This window comes from Rhinoraja longicauda, chromosome 17 (assembly GCF_053455715.1).
Source record: "Rhinoraja longicauda isolate Sanriku21f chromosome 17, sRhiLon1.1, whole genome shotgun sequence".
Lineage (NCBI taxonomy): Eukaryota > Metazoa > Chordata > Chondrichthyes > Rajiformes > Arhynchobatidae > Rhinoraja > Rhinoraja longicauda.
The window spans coordinates 8498241-8518195 of record NC_135969.1 but is presented as its reverse complement, the minus strand read 5'-3'; the positions used below and the strand labels follow the sequence as shown (position 1 = coordinate 8518195).

The following is a 19955-nucleotide window of genomic DNA, read 5'->3' as shown; positions in this document are numbered from 1 at the left end:
ATTTACTGAGATGGATAAAATAGAAAATCGGAACATTTTCTGGAGTGCAAAGGATATTGTGAATAAACTAAAAATAGAAATAGCTGGAAATGCTCTAGTGGGTAGAGAAGTAGTCCTTGTTTCAGATCAATGACCTTTTGTCAGAACTCAAGATTCTGAGTATTTTAGATTTGATAACACTTTGACACTGGAGTGCAAGAAAATGTGACATGGAGTGAACCAGAATTGGAGGAAGGGCAAATACACATCAGGATGCTAGACACGAGAATGTGACAGATTAGACTGGAGAAAGTTAGAGAATGATTAGAAAACAAATGTGGAATAGATACTTTAGTCAATGTATTTTCTACATTTATCATGAAATACAATATAACTTGTTTAATGAAATTATTGATATGGAAACTATGTTCTCAGCCCACACGACAACAATACATTCATATATCCGTACCTGAAAAGTCATCCCAGTTAACAATTTCCTGATTGAATGGGGTGACAGCTGATGGTAAAATATGTGGATTTTAATCAATATTTTAAAAGAGAATGTTGAAGGAAGAGCTGCTGGAGGTGGAGTGATTAAATTGGAAGATGAGTAAAAGACCAGTAATAGAATAATAGAAACTGTAAATATGCCATCCAGTTATGTCAGGAGAGGATGACAGATAGGAAGATTTGAGACCATTGTTTTCAGAGAGAGGATGACGATTTTAAAATCTATCCATATGGGTGCCAGTGTAGCTCAGTGAACATAGGAGTGTTGGGTGGATGAATAAAACTTGTTAGCACACTGGCGTTAGAGCTCTGTATGAACTTTAGTTTATGAAAGAGAACAAAGTTGTGAAGTAACACAAGCATGGATGAAAGTTTCAGTAGCAGCTGAGCTGATTTAGAAGTGAAGTTGGGTGATTACATAGAGGCGGAGTAAGCAATCATGGTGAGAAAACATAGGCAAACCAAAGCGCAACTCTGATTCATTTCCATATAATTGCCGGGGAAAAGGCCTGGAGTCTGTGAAGGGGTTTGGAGATGTTTACTTTGATCAAACCTATATTTAGTTGAAGGACATTTCTGTTCCCAAATACTGAATAATGGTCAAACAGTCCGTCAACTTAGAAACATAGAAAATAGGTGCAGGAGGAGGCCCTTCGAGCCAGCACCGCCATTCATTGTGATCATGGCTGATCACCCACAATCAGTAACCTGTGCCCAACTTCTCCCCATATCCCTTGATTCCACTAGCCCCCAGAGCTCTATCTAACTCTCTCTTAAATTCATCCAGTGATTTGGCCTCCACTGCCCTCTGTGGCAGAGAATTCCACAAATTCACAACTCACTGGGTGAAAAAGTTCCTTCTCACCTCAGTTTTAAATGGCCTTCCCTTTATTGTAAGACTGTGGCCCCTGGTTCTGGACTCCCCCAACATTGGGAACATTTTTTCTGCATCAAGCTTGTGCAGTCCTTTTATAATTTTATATGTCTCTATAAGATCCCCTCTCATCCCTCTAAACTCCAGTGAATACAAGCCTAGTTTTTTCAATCTTTCCTCATATGACAGTCCCGCCATCCCAGGGATCAATCTCGTGAACCTACGCTGCACTGCATCAATTACAAGGATGCCCTTCCTCAAATTAGGAGGCCAAAACTGTACACAATACTCCAGATGTGGTCTTACCAGGGCCCTATACAACTTGAAGGCAATGGAAAGGTGACTGAGAGACAAAGGGAGGTGGTGTTGAGTGAGATACAGCTGTGCATTGTCAGTGTACATTTGAAAACGGGGTGCAATAAATAGATTGTTGGAGGGCTTCGGAAGTATTCATCTGGGAATGGAAAGAGGGAGAATTGTTGATAATTATGGATAAGCCAGGTAAGAATGGAACTGGGCAAGTGCAGACCTACCCATCTGGATTTTGGTAGAAAGATGTTAGAGGAGGATGGTGAGGTTAATCTTGTCACAGGTTGCAGAGAGATGTAACAGGATGATGTTACATGTATTACCTTGGTTACAATCACATGGGATATCCTTATTGATTTGTCAAAAGCCATTTTGATACAGTGGCATGCAAAAAACTTGACTGGAAAGAAGATGGACACAAATCTGAGGGTTGCAACAGGTTTGTGGAGTTTAGAAAAAAATCCATTTGGAGTGTAGATTTAAAAAAAAAACCAAAGCACAAAGTTTGGAGCTCATTCATTTATCCTTCCTTGTACAAGGATGCTGCTGATCATGGGTACTCAACAGAGTGTGGTAATCAAATGTATTACACAAATGAATCTACATTATTATAGATTCAGTTTATAAAACATAAGAAAAGCAGATCTTTTAATTTTTATTTTACTGTTTCAGAACATTATGTAACTGGGCAAGTACCTATGTCGGCTTTTCCATGGCATGAAGATCCTCGATTCCAGGACAGCTCATCTGAAGATGAGGATGATTTAGAAAATTGTGAAAATACCACTGCAAAAAAGTAAAACATTTTTGTTAATTTGGAGTTTTTGGGACAGATCTTCTACATAAGGGGACAGGCCAGCTTTTAAACACTTAAGTATTGGGTGACATGCAGCCTTTTGTTTCATGTATGTGCCAACACCAGCACATCCATCCTGTGCTAGTGGACTCCTCATGGAGTTATCAGGGAAATGCTGACATCTTCAGATTTCCCAGCTCTTTCAGCAGAGAATTCTGCTGGTGGAAACGGCGGATTTTAACACAAAGAAATTAAGTACTGGAGTAACTCAATGGATCGGGCAACATCTCTGGAAAATATGGATTGCCGGCATTTCAGCATGGAAGTCTCGATGATGTCGAAATCGGCCGCCTCCCCTGACCTAGGTGCCATATTTTCAGGGGGACGTCCGGGGGTGGGGGTTAGCAAGTGCGCTTTTGTAATTTTGTCAGGATTAAAAGAGGTGCCGGACCACCAGTTGTCGGAAAATCGGAGGTGGACCAATATTTCTAAGGGTGCTGTCTGTACGGAATTTGTACGTTCTCCCTGTGACCACGTGGGTTTTCTCTGGGTGCTCTGGTTTCCTCCCACAATCCAAAGACGTACATGTCTGTAGGTTAATTGGCATCAATAAAATTGTAAATTATCCCTGGTGTGTAGGATAGTGCTAGTGTAAGTACTATCACGGATAGTGATAGCTAATAGGTAGTGACTAGTGGGGTGCCACAAGGCTCAGTGCTGGGACCCCAGTTATTTACAATATACATTAACGATTTAGACGAAGGAATCAAATGTAACATCTCCAAGTTTGCGGATGACACAAAGCTGGGTGGCAGTGTGAGCTGCGAGGAGGATGCTATGAGGCTGCAGGGTGACTTGGATAGGTTGGGTGAGTGGGCAGATGCAGTATAAAGCGGATAAATGTGAGGTTATCCAATTTGGTGGCAAGAAGGCAGATTATTATTTGAATGGTGTCAGATTAGGAAAAGGGGCAGTGCAACGAGACCTGGGTGTCCTTGTACATCAGTCACTGACTGTAAGCATGCAGATACAGCAGGCAGTGAAGAAAGCAAATGGCATTTTGGCCTTCATAGCGAGAGGATTTCAGTACAGGAGCAAGGAGGTCCAACTGCAGTTGTACAGGGCCCTGGTGAGACCACACCTGGAGTACTGTGTGCAGTTTTGGTCTCCTAATTTGAGGAAGGACATTCTTGCTATTGAAGGTGTGCGGCGTAGGTTTACCAGGTTAATTCCCGGGATGGTGGGACTGACATATGATGAATGAATGGATCCACTGGGCTTATATTGACTGGAATTTAGAAGGATGAGAGGGGATCTCATAGAAACATAAAATTCTTAAGGTTTGCACAGGCTAAATGCAGAAAAACAATTCCGATGTTGGAGGATTCCAGAACCAGGGGTCACAGCTTAAGAATTAGGGGTAGGCCATTTAGGACTGAGATGAGGAAAAACCTTTTCACCCAGAGAGTTGTGAATCTGTGGAATTCTCTGCCACAGAAGGCAGTGAAGGCCAATTAACTGGATGTTTTCAAGAGAGAGGTAGATTTAGCTCTTAGGGCTAACGGAATCAAGGGATATGGGGGAAAAAGCAGAAACGAGGTACTGATTTTGGATGATCAGCCATGATCATATTGAATGGCGATGCTGGCTCGAAGGGCCGAATGGCCTACTCCTGCACCCAGTTTCTATGTTTCTATCCAACATATCATTCTCTGACATTTCCACCATCTTAAACCTTATCCAACACTAGTCACAATTTTCCATCTGCAACCTTTTCCACTTTCTGCAGAGACTGCTCCCTCCACAACTCCTTCCTCACTCACCCTTTCACACTGCAACCACCTCTCCCCTAGGTACCTACTCCAGCAACCACAGGGGATGTAATACCTGTCCCTGTACCTCCTCCCTCACATCGAACCAGAGATCCCATCAGACCTTCCAAGTGAGACAGAGGTTCACATGGATCTCTTCTAACTTCATCTACTGCATTTTGAGCTGCTGATGTGGCCGTCTTTACAGTGGTTAGACCAAGTGTAGGCTAGGATTGTTTCGTTGAACACTTGCACTGGTGTTTCAAGACCTGCTGGATTTCTCAGTTACTAACCCTGTTAACTCTCCTTCCCAATCTCAAACCGACCATTCTGTGCTGGGCCTCTCCTACTGTCATCGTGAGGCCACACTTAAACTGGAGGAATAGCACCTCATATTCCATTTGGCAAGCTTACATCCCAACTGTACGAACATTTTTAAATTTGTGTATCGAACCAACAACAACCCTTTCCCCTTCCTCTGTCTCCTTCCACCTATATCCTTTCCTCTGGCTTGGCATTTCACGCATCTTCTCGCCGTATCTCATAGCCTTTTGTTTTATTCCCATTTCTAGCCAATGTCCAAATATCTGTCAATCAAAACCCCCATCACGTATCACCTACCACGTGCTAGGCTCAGTCCCGTCCTCACCAGCTTTCTTCTTCACGCCCCCCACACCTTACAATTGGATTGAAAAAGGCAAACGACACGAAACGTCACGTGTCCATGTTCTTCAGAGATGCAGCCTGCCCCGCTGAGCTACTCGTGTACAGTATGAATTGACTGACAGCTTGCAGAGATTTTCACTGTATCATGGTACATGTGAGAAAAATAAACCTATACCAAATAGTGTTCCCTAATTCATTTAGTTACGATAATATAATATACGATAATATAATACTATTATAATTATAATTATTATATAATAATAACATAATTAGCATGTGCAAATACACACAATGAAAGAACTACCTGTAATTTTAAAGCCAATCATTTTACAATCACTTTGATATCCTTTTGTGTTTGCCTTTTAAAATTATGGATTATTACAAGAATATTTGAATTAGATTTTATTTTTTTGTAAAATTATAACTTTATTTGTATTTTGTAAATCTTTTAATCCTCTTAATCTTAGTTAGAATTGAGAAAAAAATATTGATTGCTTGTTAACTTTAGTGACATTTATTTTGGATTTGTTTTTACAGTTTGGTGGCATTTCCTGAGAAGAAAACAAATTTATTTTTCTTTTTCAAAGATGACCAAAGACTCATAGGTAAAATAAATGCATTTTAAAATATACTGTTTTGTAGATATATTTGGTTCCTGTACTCTTGTACTGCTGCATATCTGGTGACAACATTTTAAATAGATTATGGCTTAACACAACTCCAACTCATTGCATCTAGATGGCCCTAAGATATTTTGTCGAACTACACATCTGGAAGATGGGAGAGATGCCTGGGAAGAAAACCGAGCTTTACTAATTGAGGTAACTGATTTCATAAATGACTGGGTTCCAACTACCCATCACTCCCTCCCCATTTGATTCCACCTATTACTGACCAGCTTGCATTCCACTCCTACCACTCTTCCCCCCCCCCCCCCCCCCCCACCGTTTTCTGCTGCTACGTGCTGTTTGACCCACTGAGTTCATCCAGCACTCTGATTTTAGATCTTGATTCCAGCATCCAGAGGTTTCTCTTAACATCTGGATGTTTATCTACTCAATCCATTTTTTCCATCATTGTTATTTCACTTAGTTCATCCCATTATCGATTTATATATTCAAAGTAGCATACATCTGGTATGTACCCTGTCTTATACTAACACTATAAACCATTGTGATGTTTCAGACAATCTACAGAGCACCACTTAGTGTCCAAATTATTCTCCCTAAAGAGTGAAGCCCTGAACTAAATACAAAATCTTACAATTAAGAGTCCTAAACCCTTTGTATATCAGCCCCTGATGAGTAAAGATCCTAATGCCAGCTGCAATTTTTTTTTTTCTGTAGCTATCAGTCAGTTTTCATGATAGTTTTGACCCCCAAATGTCTCTGCTCATCTACAGCACTTAGTTTGATTCATTTCTGAAAATGTTTTTCATTGGCCAAAAAGTAAAAGACCGTAAGGTGGGCATTGATAAATAAATCCATGCTATTTCTGTTTATTGTTGTCATAAATATGGAAGAAACATTAATACTTGGAGATTTCAATTTGACCCACTCGGATGCTGGGACATGCATTTGAGTTACTACACATTATTTTTGTGCTACCCTTTTGAATTTTGTCTCTTTCATGGGGAATTGGGTCAATAAGTTGCCGATGTATCTGCACACTTAAAAAAAAAAATCTATATCAAACTTCTATATCAAATTTATCATATGAATATCACAAAAACAATCCAGCACCATTAATGTCACCATTTTCGATGATTCACATGCTTTTTGTGAGGAGGGCTAAATTTTGACACCATCTCATTTCTGAGAACTACCCATTCAATCACATTTGGAGTATTTGGGATTAAGCTGCAGGAAGAATGTGATTAAGCTAGAGAGGGTGCAGAAAAGATTCACAAGGACATTGCCTGGACTGGAGCACTTGAGTTATAACAGACTGGATAGGCTGGAACTGATTTCCCTAGACCGAATGAGGGGTTCGGAGGAGTATGTTTTTTCACATAGAGGGTGGTGGGTATATGGAATGAGCTGCCAGAGGAGATGATAGAGATAAGTACTTTCATAACATTTAAAAAAAACATTTGGACAGGTTTGGAGGGATATGGGTCAAATGCAGGCAAATGGAATTATCTTAGATAACCACCGCAGTTGGCATGGATGAGTTGGGCCAAAAGGCGTGTTTCCTTGCTGTATAACTCTGAATCTTCCTTGGTCCAAGCTACATAACTTCATATTTTCCTGCTTCAATACCATCCAGTGTAGTTTTGTCCAGTCACTTAATCTTTCAAATCATTTTGAGTTTTTCTTTTCTCATTTATAGTATTTGTTATACCACCAAATTTCATAAACTTTACTTTGTGGCTCTCTTCCTTCATTTAGGTTAATCATATTAAAGAGCTTGGTGTTTGTGTCACTGTATTGGCATTTGCCTTGTACCACTAATTTGAGCTGCCTAACTCCGAACCAATTTCTTTGCCAAACCAATAGATTACTGATAATTTAACGCATGCTCATTTTTGTGAACGATATCTTTTGTGGAACCTGAATGAATGTCTTCTGGATAAATAACAAATTTAATCGGACAAATCAGCTCATTATCAATTATCAAAAAAATATTTGTTGTTTATTACTTCACCTTTATAAATTTATTTGGCCTCACTGATTAGTTGTTTGTTGTTCAGAACCTATTAGCAACATATTGCCTAAGAAGTTTTGACATTAGGTTAAGGGCCTATGATTTCTCAATTTATCTCTTGCATCCATCCTTCAGAGAGGGGTAGTATGGAAACATATCTGATACAAGGGGCAGCTCATGACAGAAAGCTTGAGAACTTGTTTAATGAATTATGAATTTCATTACCAACATTGTTTGGCATTTTGGGCGAAAATCCACAGAAACAGATACATTTATCTTTCCTTCAATAATATTATATTGCCATCACCATGTTTTTTTGTTTCGATTATATATCAAATAATTTATCCCTTAACTATGGATATTAATACATGGTGCTCTCACTTCCCTTGATTACGTGAGTGTACTTTTGCTTTGGGGTGGGGGCATTTTATAAGAGTTATATTCATCAAGCAGTTATGGGAAGTGAGAAATTGTATAAAATTATGAGGACGTATGCAAAAGGGAAAAACCATAGTGATTCCCCATATTTGAAAACAAAGAACTGCAGAGGATATTAAAGAAAGTGGCAAGAGTAGCAGTAGAAATAACACAAGAAAAGACATGCATGGGAAATTAAGACAATCCCAGAGGGAAGTCACATCCATCCATTGGTCTCCATCTGTCGGTATTTTTTCATGAATAAATCCCACTGTTCATTTGTGGTTCTATCAATTAGTGGTTCTCCCAAGTATGTTGTGACCAAATCCTGCTTCAAATGTGCTGTGACGAATTCCAGCTTTTTCTAAATTTTAAAACTGGTTCATCCCTTACCCTTTTTTTCAATCCTAATATCGAATACTTGTTATACATACTTTTGCTTGTTCTTTTATCATTGTCAGACCACTTAAGGCTCATTATTCATTATTTTATATCCAAAAATGAGTAGCATTTACTCAGCGCCATTCATTGCTTGTCATTCCAAACTTCTTCACAGCCGAAGAGGTACTTTTGGAGCGGTTGTTATTGTGATGTCGGAACTGCAGTATTTCTATTCAATTCGCACTGGACAAGCTTTCACAAACAGCGCCATAAGCAGAAGAAGATATATCTTTATGATGTTGATTTGACAAATAATTATTAGCGAGGACAGTTCTGGGCACCCATGTTATAGGAAAGATATTGACTGGCTTGAAAAAGTTCAGAAAGATATTGTCAAGCATGAAAGAGTTCAGAAAAGATTTACGAGGATGTTGCCACGGCTAGAGGGTGTAAGCAACAGGGAGAGGTTGAGTAGGCTGGGTCTCTATTCCATGGAGCGCAGGAGGAAGAGGGGAGATCTTATTGAGATATACAAAATCATGAGATGAATAGATCGGGTAGGGTAGATTCACAGTCTTTTGCCCAGAGTAGGGGAATCGAAGACCAGAGGACATAGGTTCAAGGTGAAGGGGAAAAGATTTAATAGGAATCCGGGGGGTAACTTTTTCACACGAAGGGTGGTGGGTATATCGAACAAACTGCCAGAGGAGGTAGTTGAGGAGGACTTTCCCATCGTTTAAGAAACAGACAGGTACATGGATAGGACAGGTTTGGAGGGAAATGGACCAAGCATAGGCCAGTGCGACTAGTGTAGCTGGGACATTATTGGCCGGTGTGGGCAAGTTGGGCCGGAGTCCCTGTTTCCACACTGTATCACTCTATGACTCTATGACACATGGGAAAAAGCACCCTTTACTTCCTCAAAGCCAAGATTAACATTGTTCTTACATTTGCAGCTTTTGGGCCAAGTTGCTCCTTCCTTGTTTCCATGAAAATTAAAGTTTCCTTTTGTAACGTAACCATTTGCAACAACTTCACTGATTTTCATGATTGTGCATCTTGCTACTTCATCACTGATATTTGATTATCTTTAAACTACTCTCATAAAAATCTTGCATGCTTCTTGGCTCTTCACATTGTATTTTTAACTACCCTTACCAAATCCCCACTTTTAAATGCTCGATTGTGTTCATTTTCAGTTAAAGCACATGTTTTTTTCACCGATAGTTTCTTGTTTGACATATGTGGATGCTCTCAATTATTGACTTAAATTTTTTTTTTAATTCCAAGCCATAAAGGCAATAGGTGTCACATATTGTCAAGGCTTTACTTAACCTGATAAAAATTAAATATAATTGAGTTATGTGTACGAATATTTAATTGTCTCTGTACAGTTAATCTCTTGGTATCTTTCTTGTATTTTAAGTATATTGCCCTGGTACAGAGCAAAAATGAGCTTTAAAAAAAAAGTAGCACATAACCATCGGAACAGAATAAGACCATTTAACCCATTTCGTCTGCTCTGCCACTCGATGTTGGATGATCTATTTTTCCATCTCAACTCCATTCTTCTGCCTTCTCTCCATAACATTTGACGTCCTTGCTAATTAAGAGCATATAAATCTCTGCTCATTCCTCCTCATCTCCATTATAAAGGTACGCCCTTTTACTCTGAGGCTGTGCCATCTGAATCTGGACTCTCCCACAACTGGAAATATTCTCTCCAACTCCATTCTATCTAGGCCTTTCATTTTTCATACTTTCAACTAACTTCATATCTTGTTGCCTTACTCACACCAATACATCAATTGTCCCCAAGTTTCCTAACTTCATTATGATCTCCAACATTTCCTTTTTTTTTTTACACATCTTCCTGAATTGTGATTTTAACATCTTAACATTTGGCTCGGGTGAAGTGATTTGGAATTTGATTCTCTCACATTTATTTCTACATCATACGTATCTCAACCACGGTGAGTAATTTATTTTTTGATGCAAGGATATGAGGAAACAGAATGCTCTTAATTATCCTCAATCCCGAGAGAGTGTCTCAGAGAATATACACCAAAAACAGCGTTTGAAATGGATTCCTTGCTGATTATAAGAGGAATTGAATAATTAATTGGAAAAATAAACTGAGTATTTGGAAGGACAAGGAGAAATAGAACTGTGGAGTTGTTACTTTTTCAAAGCTGTCACAGATACAAATATAAAAGGGAACAAGTGCAAATCCAAAATACAAAAATAATGGCATGTTTGGCTGATCAATAAGTAATTTAAGTAGTGTCCCAAGAAAAGGTATTAATCCAACATGAGATGTAATATCATGTTTTATTCCTATTTTTCAGGAGTACCGTAAGAAACACAAAGATGCAAGAAGGAAAATAAAAGACAAGCAATAAATCTTCCTTGAGAATAATATGCTGTGACTTCAAACTATTTGCTATTAATTATTCTTTATAAAGTCTCTTTGATAGATATTCTGTTAATTATAGTTTTTATACCTGTGGTCGTAAACAGGACAGCTACTGTTTACGAGGTTACACGAGGTAAGCAAGAGTGAAAGAGTAAGGGTAGGATTTAAATATTTTGATGTTTGGCATTTTTTATATTAAAAAATGTGATGTTAATATTTCTTATAATATCAAATGCATTTGAATGAGTTAAAAAACTTCAGTTGTGAAAAAGGAGACTTTTGAGAGTTTTGTATATTTTTCTCTCCAAGACTGCCATTTAAATGGCCCAGCAAAAGTTCAACTTTATCAATTTTAAACAATAAATGCTGAGGAGATGGAGAAGACTATTCTGAAAATGGGTGGCATAAATGCGTTTTCTTATCAGAATATTAATTTGTTTTCTTTCCAACTCAGACAATGGACTTGGACAATTTATGTTCTCAATTGTTATATAAAAACAATGCCTCCCACACCAAGACGCTGTCCTCTTGAGCTGATGGTTCATTGTGCCCTTGGGTTGCCACCTGGTGTCACCACATGATCCCCCCCAGAACCAGAGGCGCCAAACGAGGCGGCCCGAACGCGTGGATACAATCCCACGCCAGAGTCTGAGGCGTCCACGGTAAGGGCTGAAGCGGCGTCGGCCGACGGATGCACGAGCATAGTCGCCCGAGCCATGGCCTCCTTCGCCCCTTCAAACGCCGCCGTGGCGACAGCGTCCCACTGTATCCCCCGTTGCTTGCCCGTCAGCAACTGGAAAAGCGCCGCAAAAGTTTGGCAGCCGCCGGAACGAACCGGTGGTAAAATTTTACCATCCCTACGAACCCCCGGAGGCCACACACCGTAGCAGGCTGCGGGAACTGGTGGATTGCCTCAACCCTGTCCGGCAGAGGCACCGCTCCGTGCCGTGTCACCCGATGCCCTAGGAAATTGATGGCCCGAAGGCCGAATTGGCACTTGCCAGGGTTAATTACGAGGCCATGGTCACTGAGGCGCTGGAAGAGTGGGCGCAGTGTTCCTCTCGCGAGCGACTTCCCACCAGGATGTCATCCAAGTAGACAAACAGGAAGTCGAGCCCGCGCACCACGGTGTCCATCAGGCGCTGAAAGGCCTGCGCAGCATTCTTGAGGCCGAGGGGCATCCGAAGGAACTCGAACAACCCGAATGGGGTGACGATTGCCGTCTTGGGGACATCCTCCGGTCGCACAGGGATCTGGTGATATCCCCGGACTAGGTCGATCTTGGAGAAGAACCTAGCCCCGGCCAGATGGGCTGAGAAGTCCTGTATGTGGGGGATAGCGTAACGGTCAGCGATCGTGGCCTCGTTAAGGCGGCAGTCGTTCCCGCACGGCCTCCAGCCCCCGGACACCTTCGGCACCATGTGCAGCGGGGAGGCCCATGGGCTGATGGAGCGTCGAACGATGCCCATGGCCTACATACTCCGAAATGTTTTTCGCCGTGACTCCCACCCAGGATATGACGGATGCTTCTGAAGGTGTTGGGTCTTCTCTCCAGTCTGGCATATGTAGTCCATGCCTCACTGCCGTACAGCAGCGTGCTGATGACACAGGCATTGTAGACTGCTATCTTTGTCTTTACTGTCAGCTTTGGGTTGATCCACACTCGAGTTGAAAGGCGAGCGAGAGTTGTAGCTACCTTCTCGATCCTCTTGTTAATCTCTGTGTCCAAGGAGAGGTTGTCGGTGATGGTGAAGCCGAGGTACATGAACTGATGGAAGGCATAGAGTTTGTGGTCGTTGTTGGTGATGACTGGCAGTGCCTCTGTATCCTGCCCCAGGACGTTCGTCTTCTTCAGGCTGATGGTCAGCCCAAAGTCCTTACAAGCCCAATAGAAGCGGCCCATCAGTGACTGTAGTTCCTGCTGGGTGTGGAACACAACTGCTGCATCATCGGCGAACAGCATGTCTCTGATGAGAGCTTCACGTAATTTTGTCTTGGCTCGGAGGCAGGTGAGGTTGAAGAGTCTGCCATCTGACCTAGTACGCAGGTAGATCCCCTCTGTTGCGGTGCCGAAGGCATGTTTCAGGAGCAGAGCGAAGAAAATCCCAAAGAGTGTGGGAGCGAGGACGCAGCCTTGTTTGACGCCACTGCGGATGTCGAAGGGCTTCGACTAGTGGTGTTCTGCAAGGGTCGATGTTGGGTCCTCTACTTTTCATGTTATATGTTAATGCTCTCAATAACAGAATTGATGGCTTTATGGCCAGGTTTGCAGATGATATAAAAATAGGTGGAGTGGGAGGTAGTGCTGAAGCAGGAAGTCTGCAGAAGGACTTGGACAGGTTGGGAGAGTGAGCAAAGTGGCAGATCCCATGGCTGACTGGGCTAACGCATGAGGAGTGTTTGATGGTTCTTGGTCTGTGCTAGCTGGAGTTTAGAAGGATGAGGGGGATCTCATTGAAACCTATCGAATAATGAAAGGCCTAGATAGAGTGGATATGTAGATGTTTCCTGTCGTGGGAGAGTCTTGGACCAGAGGGAACAGCTTAAGAATACTAGGACGTGGCTTTAGAATAAAGATGAGGAGGGATTTCTTTAGCCAGAGAGTGGTGAATCAGTGGAATTTGCTGCCGCGGACATCTATGGAGGCCGTCATTGGGTATTTTTAAAGCAGAGATTGTTAGGTTCTTGATTAGCAAAAATATCAAAGGTTATGGGGAGAAGGCAGGAAAATGGGGTTGAGAGGGAAAAATAGGTCAACCGTGATTGAATGGCGAGCAGAGTGAGTGGCCTAATGGGGTCCAAAGTCTTAGGATCTTAACTCCCTTGTTCATCGGGATGGATGCCATTTTTAATACAGGTTGCTGAGCCTGCATAGAAATTTGCAATGAGATTCACAAAATGGGCATCGTACCCACGCTAACCTTAGCTTTAAGAATAAGCCCATGGAGCAGAACACTGTAACTAATTCAGTAAAGGTATTGAGAGATATTTTATTGCTGAGAATAACAATATTTTTATTGGATAGCCATAACTTCAAAATCAGGACCTTGTGCTGCTCGTAATGCTTGTAGGGGATCCTAATGCATCTAACCCAAGAAGAAAACATCCTTGCTAATATAGTGATGTCCAGTTTGCACCACTGTGACATCTTTAAAACAGTTGATAGAATTTAAAATATCATCTACTTTTTAAAAAACAATTAAGATTATCATTATTGGCCCAAGATGAGCTTGGACTGAACTTGCCAAATCTGATTTATTATTAAGAACTGTAAAACAAGATTTAAAATGGTCTTCCAGAATACTAATTTTGGAACTGCCAATCAATCTTTCAATTAATCAATCTGCCTCAGATCCACACATTGTGCAAGTATTTTAAATATGTTACTTCTCTTGCAATTAAGTAACCTGTGAAATATTTGTCTAGTGATTTATTTTTATTTATAATAAAACTTACAATGGCCTTATGAACTCTTAGGCTGTGAATTTTTTGGCAGTTCAGTTTTCTGCGTATTTAGATTAATCTAGAATATATAGTGGTATCATGAAAAAAAAGCTCATCAGGTTGTTTTTAACCCATTTGTGACTTGCTGTCACAAATAATTTGTAATAAACATCATAGGAAAGGCAGGTTTATCTATTGGAGCTTATGTTTATAATGAGAATCAATAAATAGTATTGGAAGCTTTATTGAATGAGTTGCATATAACAATAACATATCGTCCAAGACTGAAACAAACCCCGGTATTTTTTAACTTTATATTTAACATGTTGCCTCTGACTGGTCAATTAAGTTGTTGCAGTAATTCCAGACTGACAGGTATAATTGTCAATGCAACTGATTATCTTGCAAAAGGCCACAAATTGCTGGAGTAACTCAGCAGGTCAGGCAATCCTGGACAACATGGATAGGTGATATTTCAGCTCGAGACCCTGAAGAAGAGTTAAGACCTGAAATGTCACCTATCCATATTCTTGAGGGATACTGTATGATCTGCTGAGTTCCTCCAGCACTTTGTATCATTTTATGTATCAACACATATCTACAGTTCTGTGTTTCTACACTGAACATCTTGTAATCCTATACCTCAGCAATGACTTAAATCAGTCAAATCTCAGGGTATTCATGAATGGACAAGTTCTGGCTTTGTCTGAACCCAAACAAAACAAACTTGGGAAATTTACTCTTAATTTTTTTTTTTAAGATTAAAGAAACAAAGGGAAATATTATATTCACTGAAGATTTATTTTGCAGTGCCCCCAAACACCTCTTTTCATACATCAAGATTGCCTCTCAAGCCTATAGTGTGTTCCAAATTGAGTAGATGTCAGAAGAAGTTGCTTAAGTTTTAGTTTTTTATTGATGCAAAAATGTGGAATTGTGACCAGTAATATTATTGTTCATAATTTTCAGTACTGAAGCAAATCAGAAATTTCCCTAACCTCACCCTTTAATTTGTTAATTACTTATTGGAACCTACTTCTAACTAAGCTTTCCTAATGTCCTTTCACCTGATGAATTATTTTCTAGTGAAGCATCGCAGTATGCTTTTTTAATAAAATTTCATTGACATAACTAACCAATATCCTTAAGTACTCATCTTGTGAGTCTATCCGAATGATTAGAGACTTAAATTTCTTATGGATATCAAACAAAAGTGTAAATACATTTCAAAAGAACAAGCACAGGAGCTGAATTGAAGTCTTAGTCTGTTACTCTTCAAATATTCTCATTCTTTTGGAATGACTTCAGTTGATAAAAATGTTACTGCAGAATATGACTTCAACTGGTGATCTTATGACATTCTTGATTTATAGAAAAAGTAGCCTTTATATAATGCTCAAGATAGACACAAAATGCTGGAATAATTCAGCGGGACAGGCAGCGTCTCTGGATACAGAATAAGGAATGGATAACATTTTGGGTCAAGATTCTTCTTTAAACTATTCCCCTTGCAAATGCCAAAGTATTGAGTTAAAACAAATTGTGGTCACTGGTGCAATGGAGGTGACCTAACAACTTTTCATTTTATCCAGAGATTATTTAAAGGTGAGAACCACAGTTCTTCAAATTGTGGTCTGGAATCTTGCAACCATTTGAGATGGTAGATGACAGTGTACCAGAAGCACTTTTATATCTTTACTATTCTCGCATCAAAAATCTCTTTAGAAAAATCATTACAATTGTGATGAGTCAAAAGATCTTTTATGCTGCAAGAACCAATCGATTCCGTTTGGGGCTTTAAAATATAAACTCATGTGACTCCTAGTCTTCTGCCACATTAGTGCATTATGTATCATTGTAACCCACCTCAGGATGGTGAACAGTATTTAATGTAGTATATGATTAAATTCAGAACTCCAAAATTTCTGTTCTCAGGCACTCATTTTAATCAGTACTCTGAAGGAAGCCTTATTATATTTTGTTGCTAATACCAACAGCAGTACTAATATTCACATTCTGAATGCAAATTTGTTACTTTCCATAGTTCCACTTGTTTAATTCAAACCACATTATAGCCATATATGTTTAAGTGGTGCAAAACACAATGTGCTGGAGGAACTCAGTGGGTCAGGCACTATCTGTGGAGGGCACAGACAGATGATATAAACTTTTCTTCAGAGAGAATATCTTCAAAACAGCCATACTTTGAGGAGATTTTGCAGTGGAGCAGCAAAATGGAGACATGAGTGCAGATGATGGAATTTGAGCAACAATGCAAAATGCTGGAGGAACACAGCATGTCCAGTAGCATCTGGGTGATGATCAGCACTTCCCCAGTCAGTCTTTCTGGCATTGGACAAAACTAATTGCATTGAATTCCAGAATGTAGAAACAAAATAAATGACAACATTAAATCTTGATTAAACCTTACCAAGTTAAATCTGGCAATAAATCTGTCATGGGTTACAATTGTTATATGGAGACACCAGAGACTTTTTTTTACTCTAGATTCCCGCATCTGTAGATTGCCAAAGGAACTCAGTAGGCCAGGCAGCATTTGTTTAGGGAATGCAGATGCAAGGAACTGTAGATGCTAGTTTACAAACTAGCAGATGCAAGGAACTGCAGATGCTAGTTCACAAACTAAAGACAATGTGTTGGAGTAACTCAGTGGGTCAGGCTGCATCTCTGGACAACATAGATGGGTGACCCCCCTTGGGTAACTTATAACCCAAGTCTGAACATTGAATTCTCCAATTTTGGGTAACTAATCTGTAGCCAGCCTCCCCCCCCCCCCCCCCCCCCATTTTATCCCCCTAACTCACCCCCTTTGCCACACCTGGACGCACACCCATTTTTCCCCGTCCACCTACATTCCTTCCTCTGGCTTCACAATTCTCACCTCTTCTATTATCTCACATGTTTCAACTTTTCATCTCTGGCCTTTGCCCCATCATCTGCCTATCAAAATCCACCCTCACCTGTATCCACCTCTCAGCCGCTAGGCTTTGTCCTGATCTTTCTTCAGTCATAGAGTGATACAGCATGGAAACGAGTTATTTGGCTCAACTTGCCCACACTGACCAACATGTCCCAGCTACACTAGTCCCACCTGCCTGTGTTTGGTCCATATCCCTCCAAACCTGTCCTATCCATGTACCTGTCTGTTTCTTAAATGTTGGGATAGTCCCACCTTCAACTACATCCTCTGACAGCTTGTTCCATACACCCACTGCCCTTTGTGAGTAAAAGATACCCCTGATTCCTATTAAATATTTTCCTCTTCACCTTAAAACCTATGTCCTCTGGTCCTCAATTCACCTACTCTGGGCAAGAGACTGTGCATCTCCCAGATCTATTCCTCTCATGATTTTATACACCTCTACAAGATCACCCCTCATCCTCCTGCACTCCATGGAATAGTCCCAGCCTAAACATCCTCTCCCTATAGCTCAAACCCTCTAGTCCTGGCAACTTCCTCATAAATCTTCTCTGTACACTTTCCAGCTTGATATCTTTCCTATAATATGGTGCCCAGAACTGAACACAGTACTTTAAATGCAGTCTCATCAATGTCTTATACAACTGCAACATGACCTCCCAACTTCTATACTCAATACTCTGACTGATGAAGGCCAATGTACCAAAAGTCCTTTTGACCACCCTATCTACCTGGAACTCCACCATCCAGGAAACATGCACCTGCACTCCTAGATCCCTCTGCTCTACAACACTCCCCAGAGCCCTACCATTCACTGTGTATGTAGGTCCTGCCCATGTTAAACTTCCCAAAATTCAACACCTCACATTTCTCTGTATTGGATTCAATCAACCATTCCTCAGCCTACCTGCCCAATCCATCAAGATCCTGCTGCATTTTTTCCAACCATCTTCATGATCTGCAAAACCACCCACTTTTGTATCATTAGCAAACTTGCTAATCTTGCCCTGTATGTACTCATCCAAATCATTGATATAGATAACAAACGCTGGGAACGAGCCCAGCACCCAACCCAGAGGCACACCACTGGTCACAGGCCTCCAGTCCGAGAAGTAACCTTCCACCATCACCTTCTGCTTCCTTCCATTAAGCCAATTTTCTATCAACTTAACTATCTATCTATGGATCTTGTTGCTTTCTACCCCCACTTTCTCTCCCCCAACCCCCATCCCATCACTGAAGAGTCCCGAGGTGAAACGTCACCCATCTATGTTCTCCAGGGTGCTGCCGGACCCTCGAGTTACGCCAGCACGCTGCGTCTGTGTCTCTACCTGAAAGTGGCCAAATGAGGGGGTTTGGGTTAGTAACTCGACGTTAACGTTGGTAACTGAGGTGTTAATAATAATAATAATAATGTATTTTATTTATATAGCGCTTTTCATATACTCAAAGACGCTTTACAGAGATTTAGAGAACATAGGGAAATTAATAAATAGATAAATAAGTAAATAAATAAACGAACAGAGAAAGGAGACAGAAGGTGAGGTGACCTTCAGTGGTTGAAGGCAGTACTGAACAGGTGAGACTTCAGCGATGTTTTGAATGTGGTGAGTGTGGAGGAGTCTCTAACGTTTTGGGGTAGTGAGTTCCATAGGGTGGGAGCAGCGATGGAGAAAGCCCTGTCCCCCCAGGATCTGAGTTTGGTCCGGATGTGGGGGGATAGGAGATTGGCAGCAGCAGAGCGGAGGGTGCAGGTGGGAGTGTGCCTGTGGAGGAGGTCGGTCAGGTAGGATGGGGCCAGGTTATGGAGGGCTTTGTAGGTTATGAGGAGGATTTTGTACTGGATTCTCTGGGGGATGGGGAGCCAGTGGAGTTTATAAAGGACGGGGGTGATATGGTCATGGATCGGGGTGTGGGTGAGTAGACGGGCAGCGGAGTTTTGAATGTATTGAAGTTTACTGATGATTTTTGAGGGTGCGCCATAGAGGAGGCTGTTGCAGTAGTCCAGACGGGAGGTGATGAAGGCGTGGATGAGGGTTTCTGCAGCTGTGGAGGAGAGGGATGGACGGAGACGGGCAATGTTTTTGAGGTGGAAGAAGGCTGTCTTTGTGATGTGTTTGATGTGTTTGTCGAAGGAGAGGGCTTGATCAAAGATGATTCCAAGATTCCGGATGTGAGGTGAGGTGGATACTGGGAGACCATCAATGTTGAGGATGAAGTTTTGGGTGGATTTGGTTGAAGGAGGGTCTCGACCCGCAGAGTCCTCTTCGCTCCACAGATGTTGCCGCGCCTGCCGAGTTCCTCCAGCATCTATTTTTTACGATGTTGTACCATCTTTTTGTTAAGTCATGTAACCTTGCTTTTCAAATCAAAGCCAACGTATTTCTATCTGTCGAATTTCAAAGTACTGTGGTTTTAAGAATCGCCGCTCAGCCGCATGAGGCTTAGATACTAAAGTGATAAACATGCAATTAATGCATTCAGGTCGAGCCCTCCGCTTGACATCGCGTTTAAATAACAACTCTGACAAAGGAAGCTCTCAGATATAATGTTTCTCCGTATGTTTTTTTTTGTTACACCCAATCAATATTCTGTAGCTTGGCCCGCCCCTGCAACTAGAAAAATAACAGCATCGAAAGCTTATGCGGTTGGTCAATTCGATGCTACGGATGTGAAAAAAAGTGGTCGTTTCCGCCACTAATGAACCTTCGAAATCCAACGATTAACGAATATAACTGTCAAGGCTGTCCTCTGTTTAATGTTTT

At 41.1% G+C, this 19955-nt stretch overlaps 1 protein-coding gene across 4 annotated transcripts in view; it reads left to right on the top strand.

The window, feature by feature from the left end:
• nol8 (nucleolar protein 8) overlaps positions 1-14362 on the top strand; it is a 43638-nt gene extending 29276 nt beyond the window's left edge. For all 4 annotated transcript variants that reach the window (XM_078414020.1, XM_078414017.1, XM_078414018.1 and 1 more), the window contains 4 exons: positions 2345-2468; positions 5483-5550; positions 5684-5766; positions 10738-14362. In XM_078414020.1, the coding sequence (XP_078270146.1) occupies positions 2345-2468; positions 5483-5550; positions 5684-5766; positions 10738-10791 (329 nt within the window). In that variant the 3' untranslated portion in view covers positions 10792-14362. The remainder of the gene's footprint in view (positions 1-2344; positions 2469-5482; positions 5551-5683; positions 5767-10737) is intronic.
• Positions 14363-19955: the final 5593 nt, after the last annotated feature.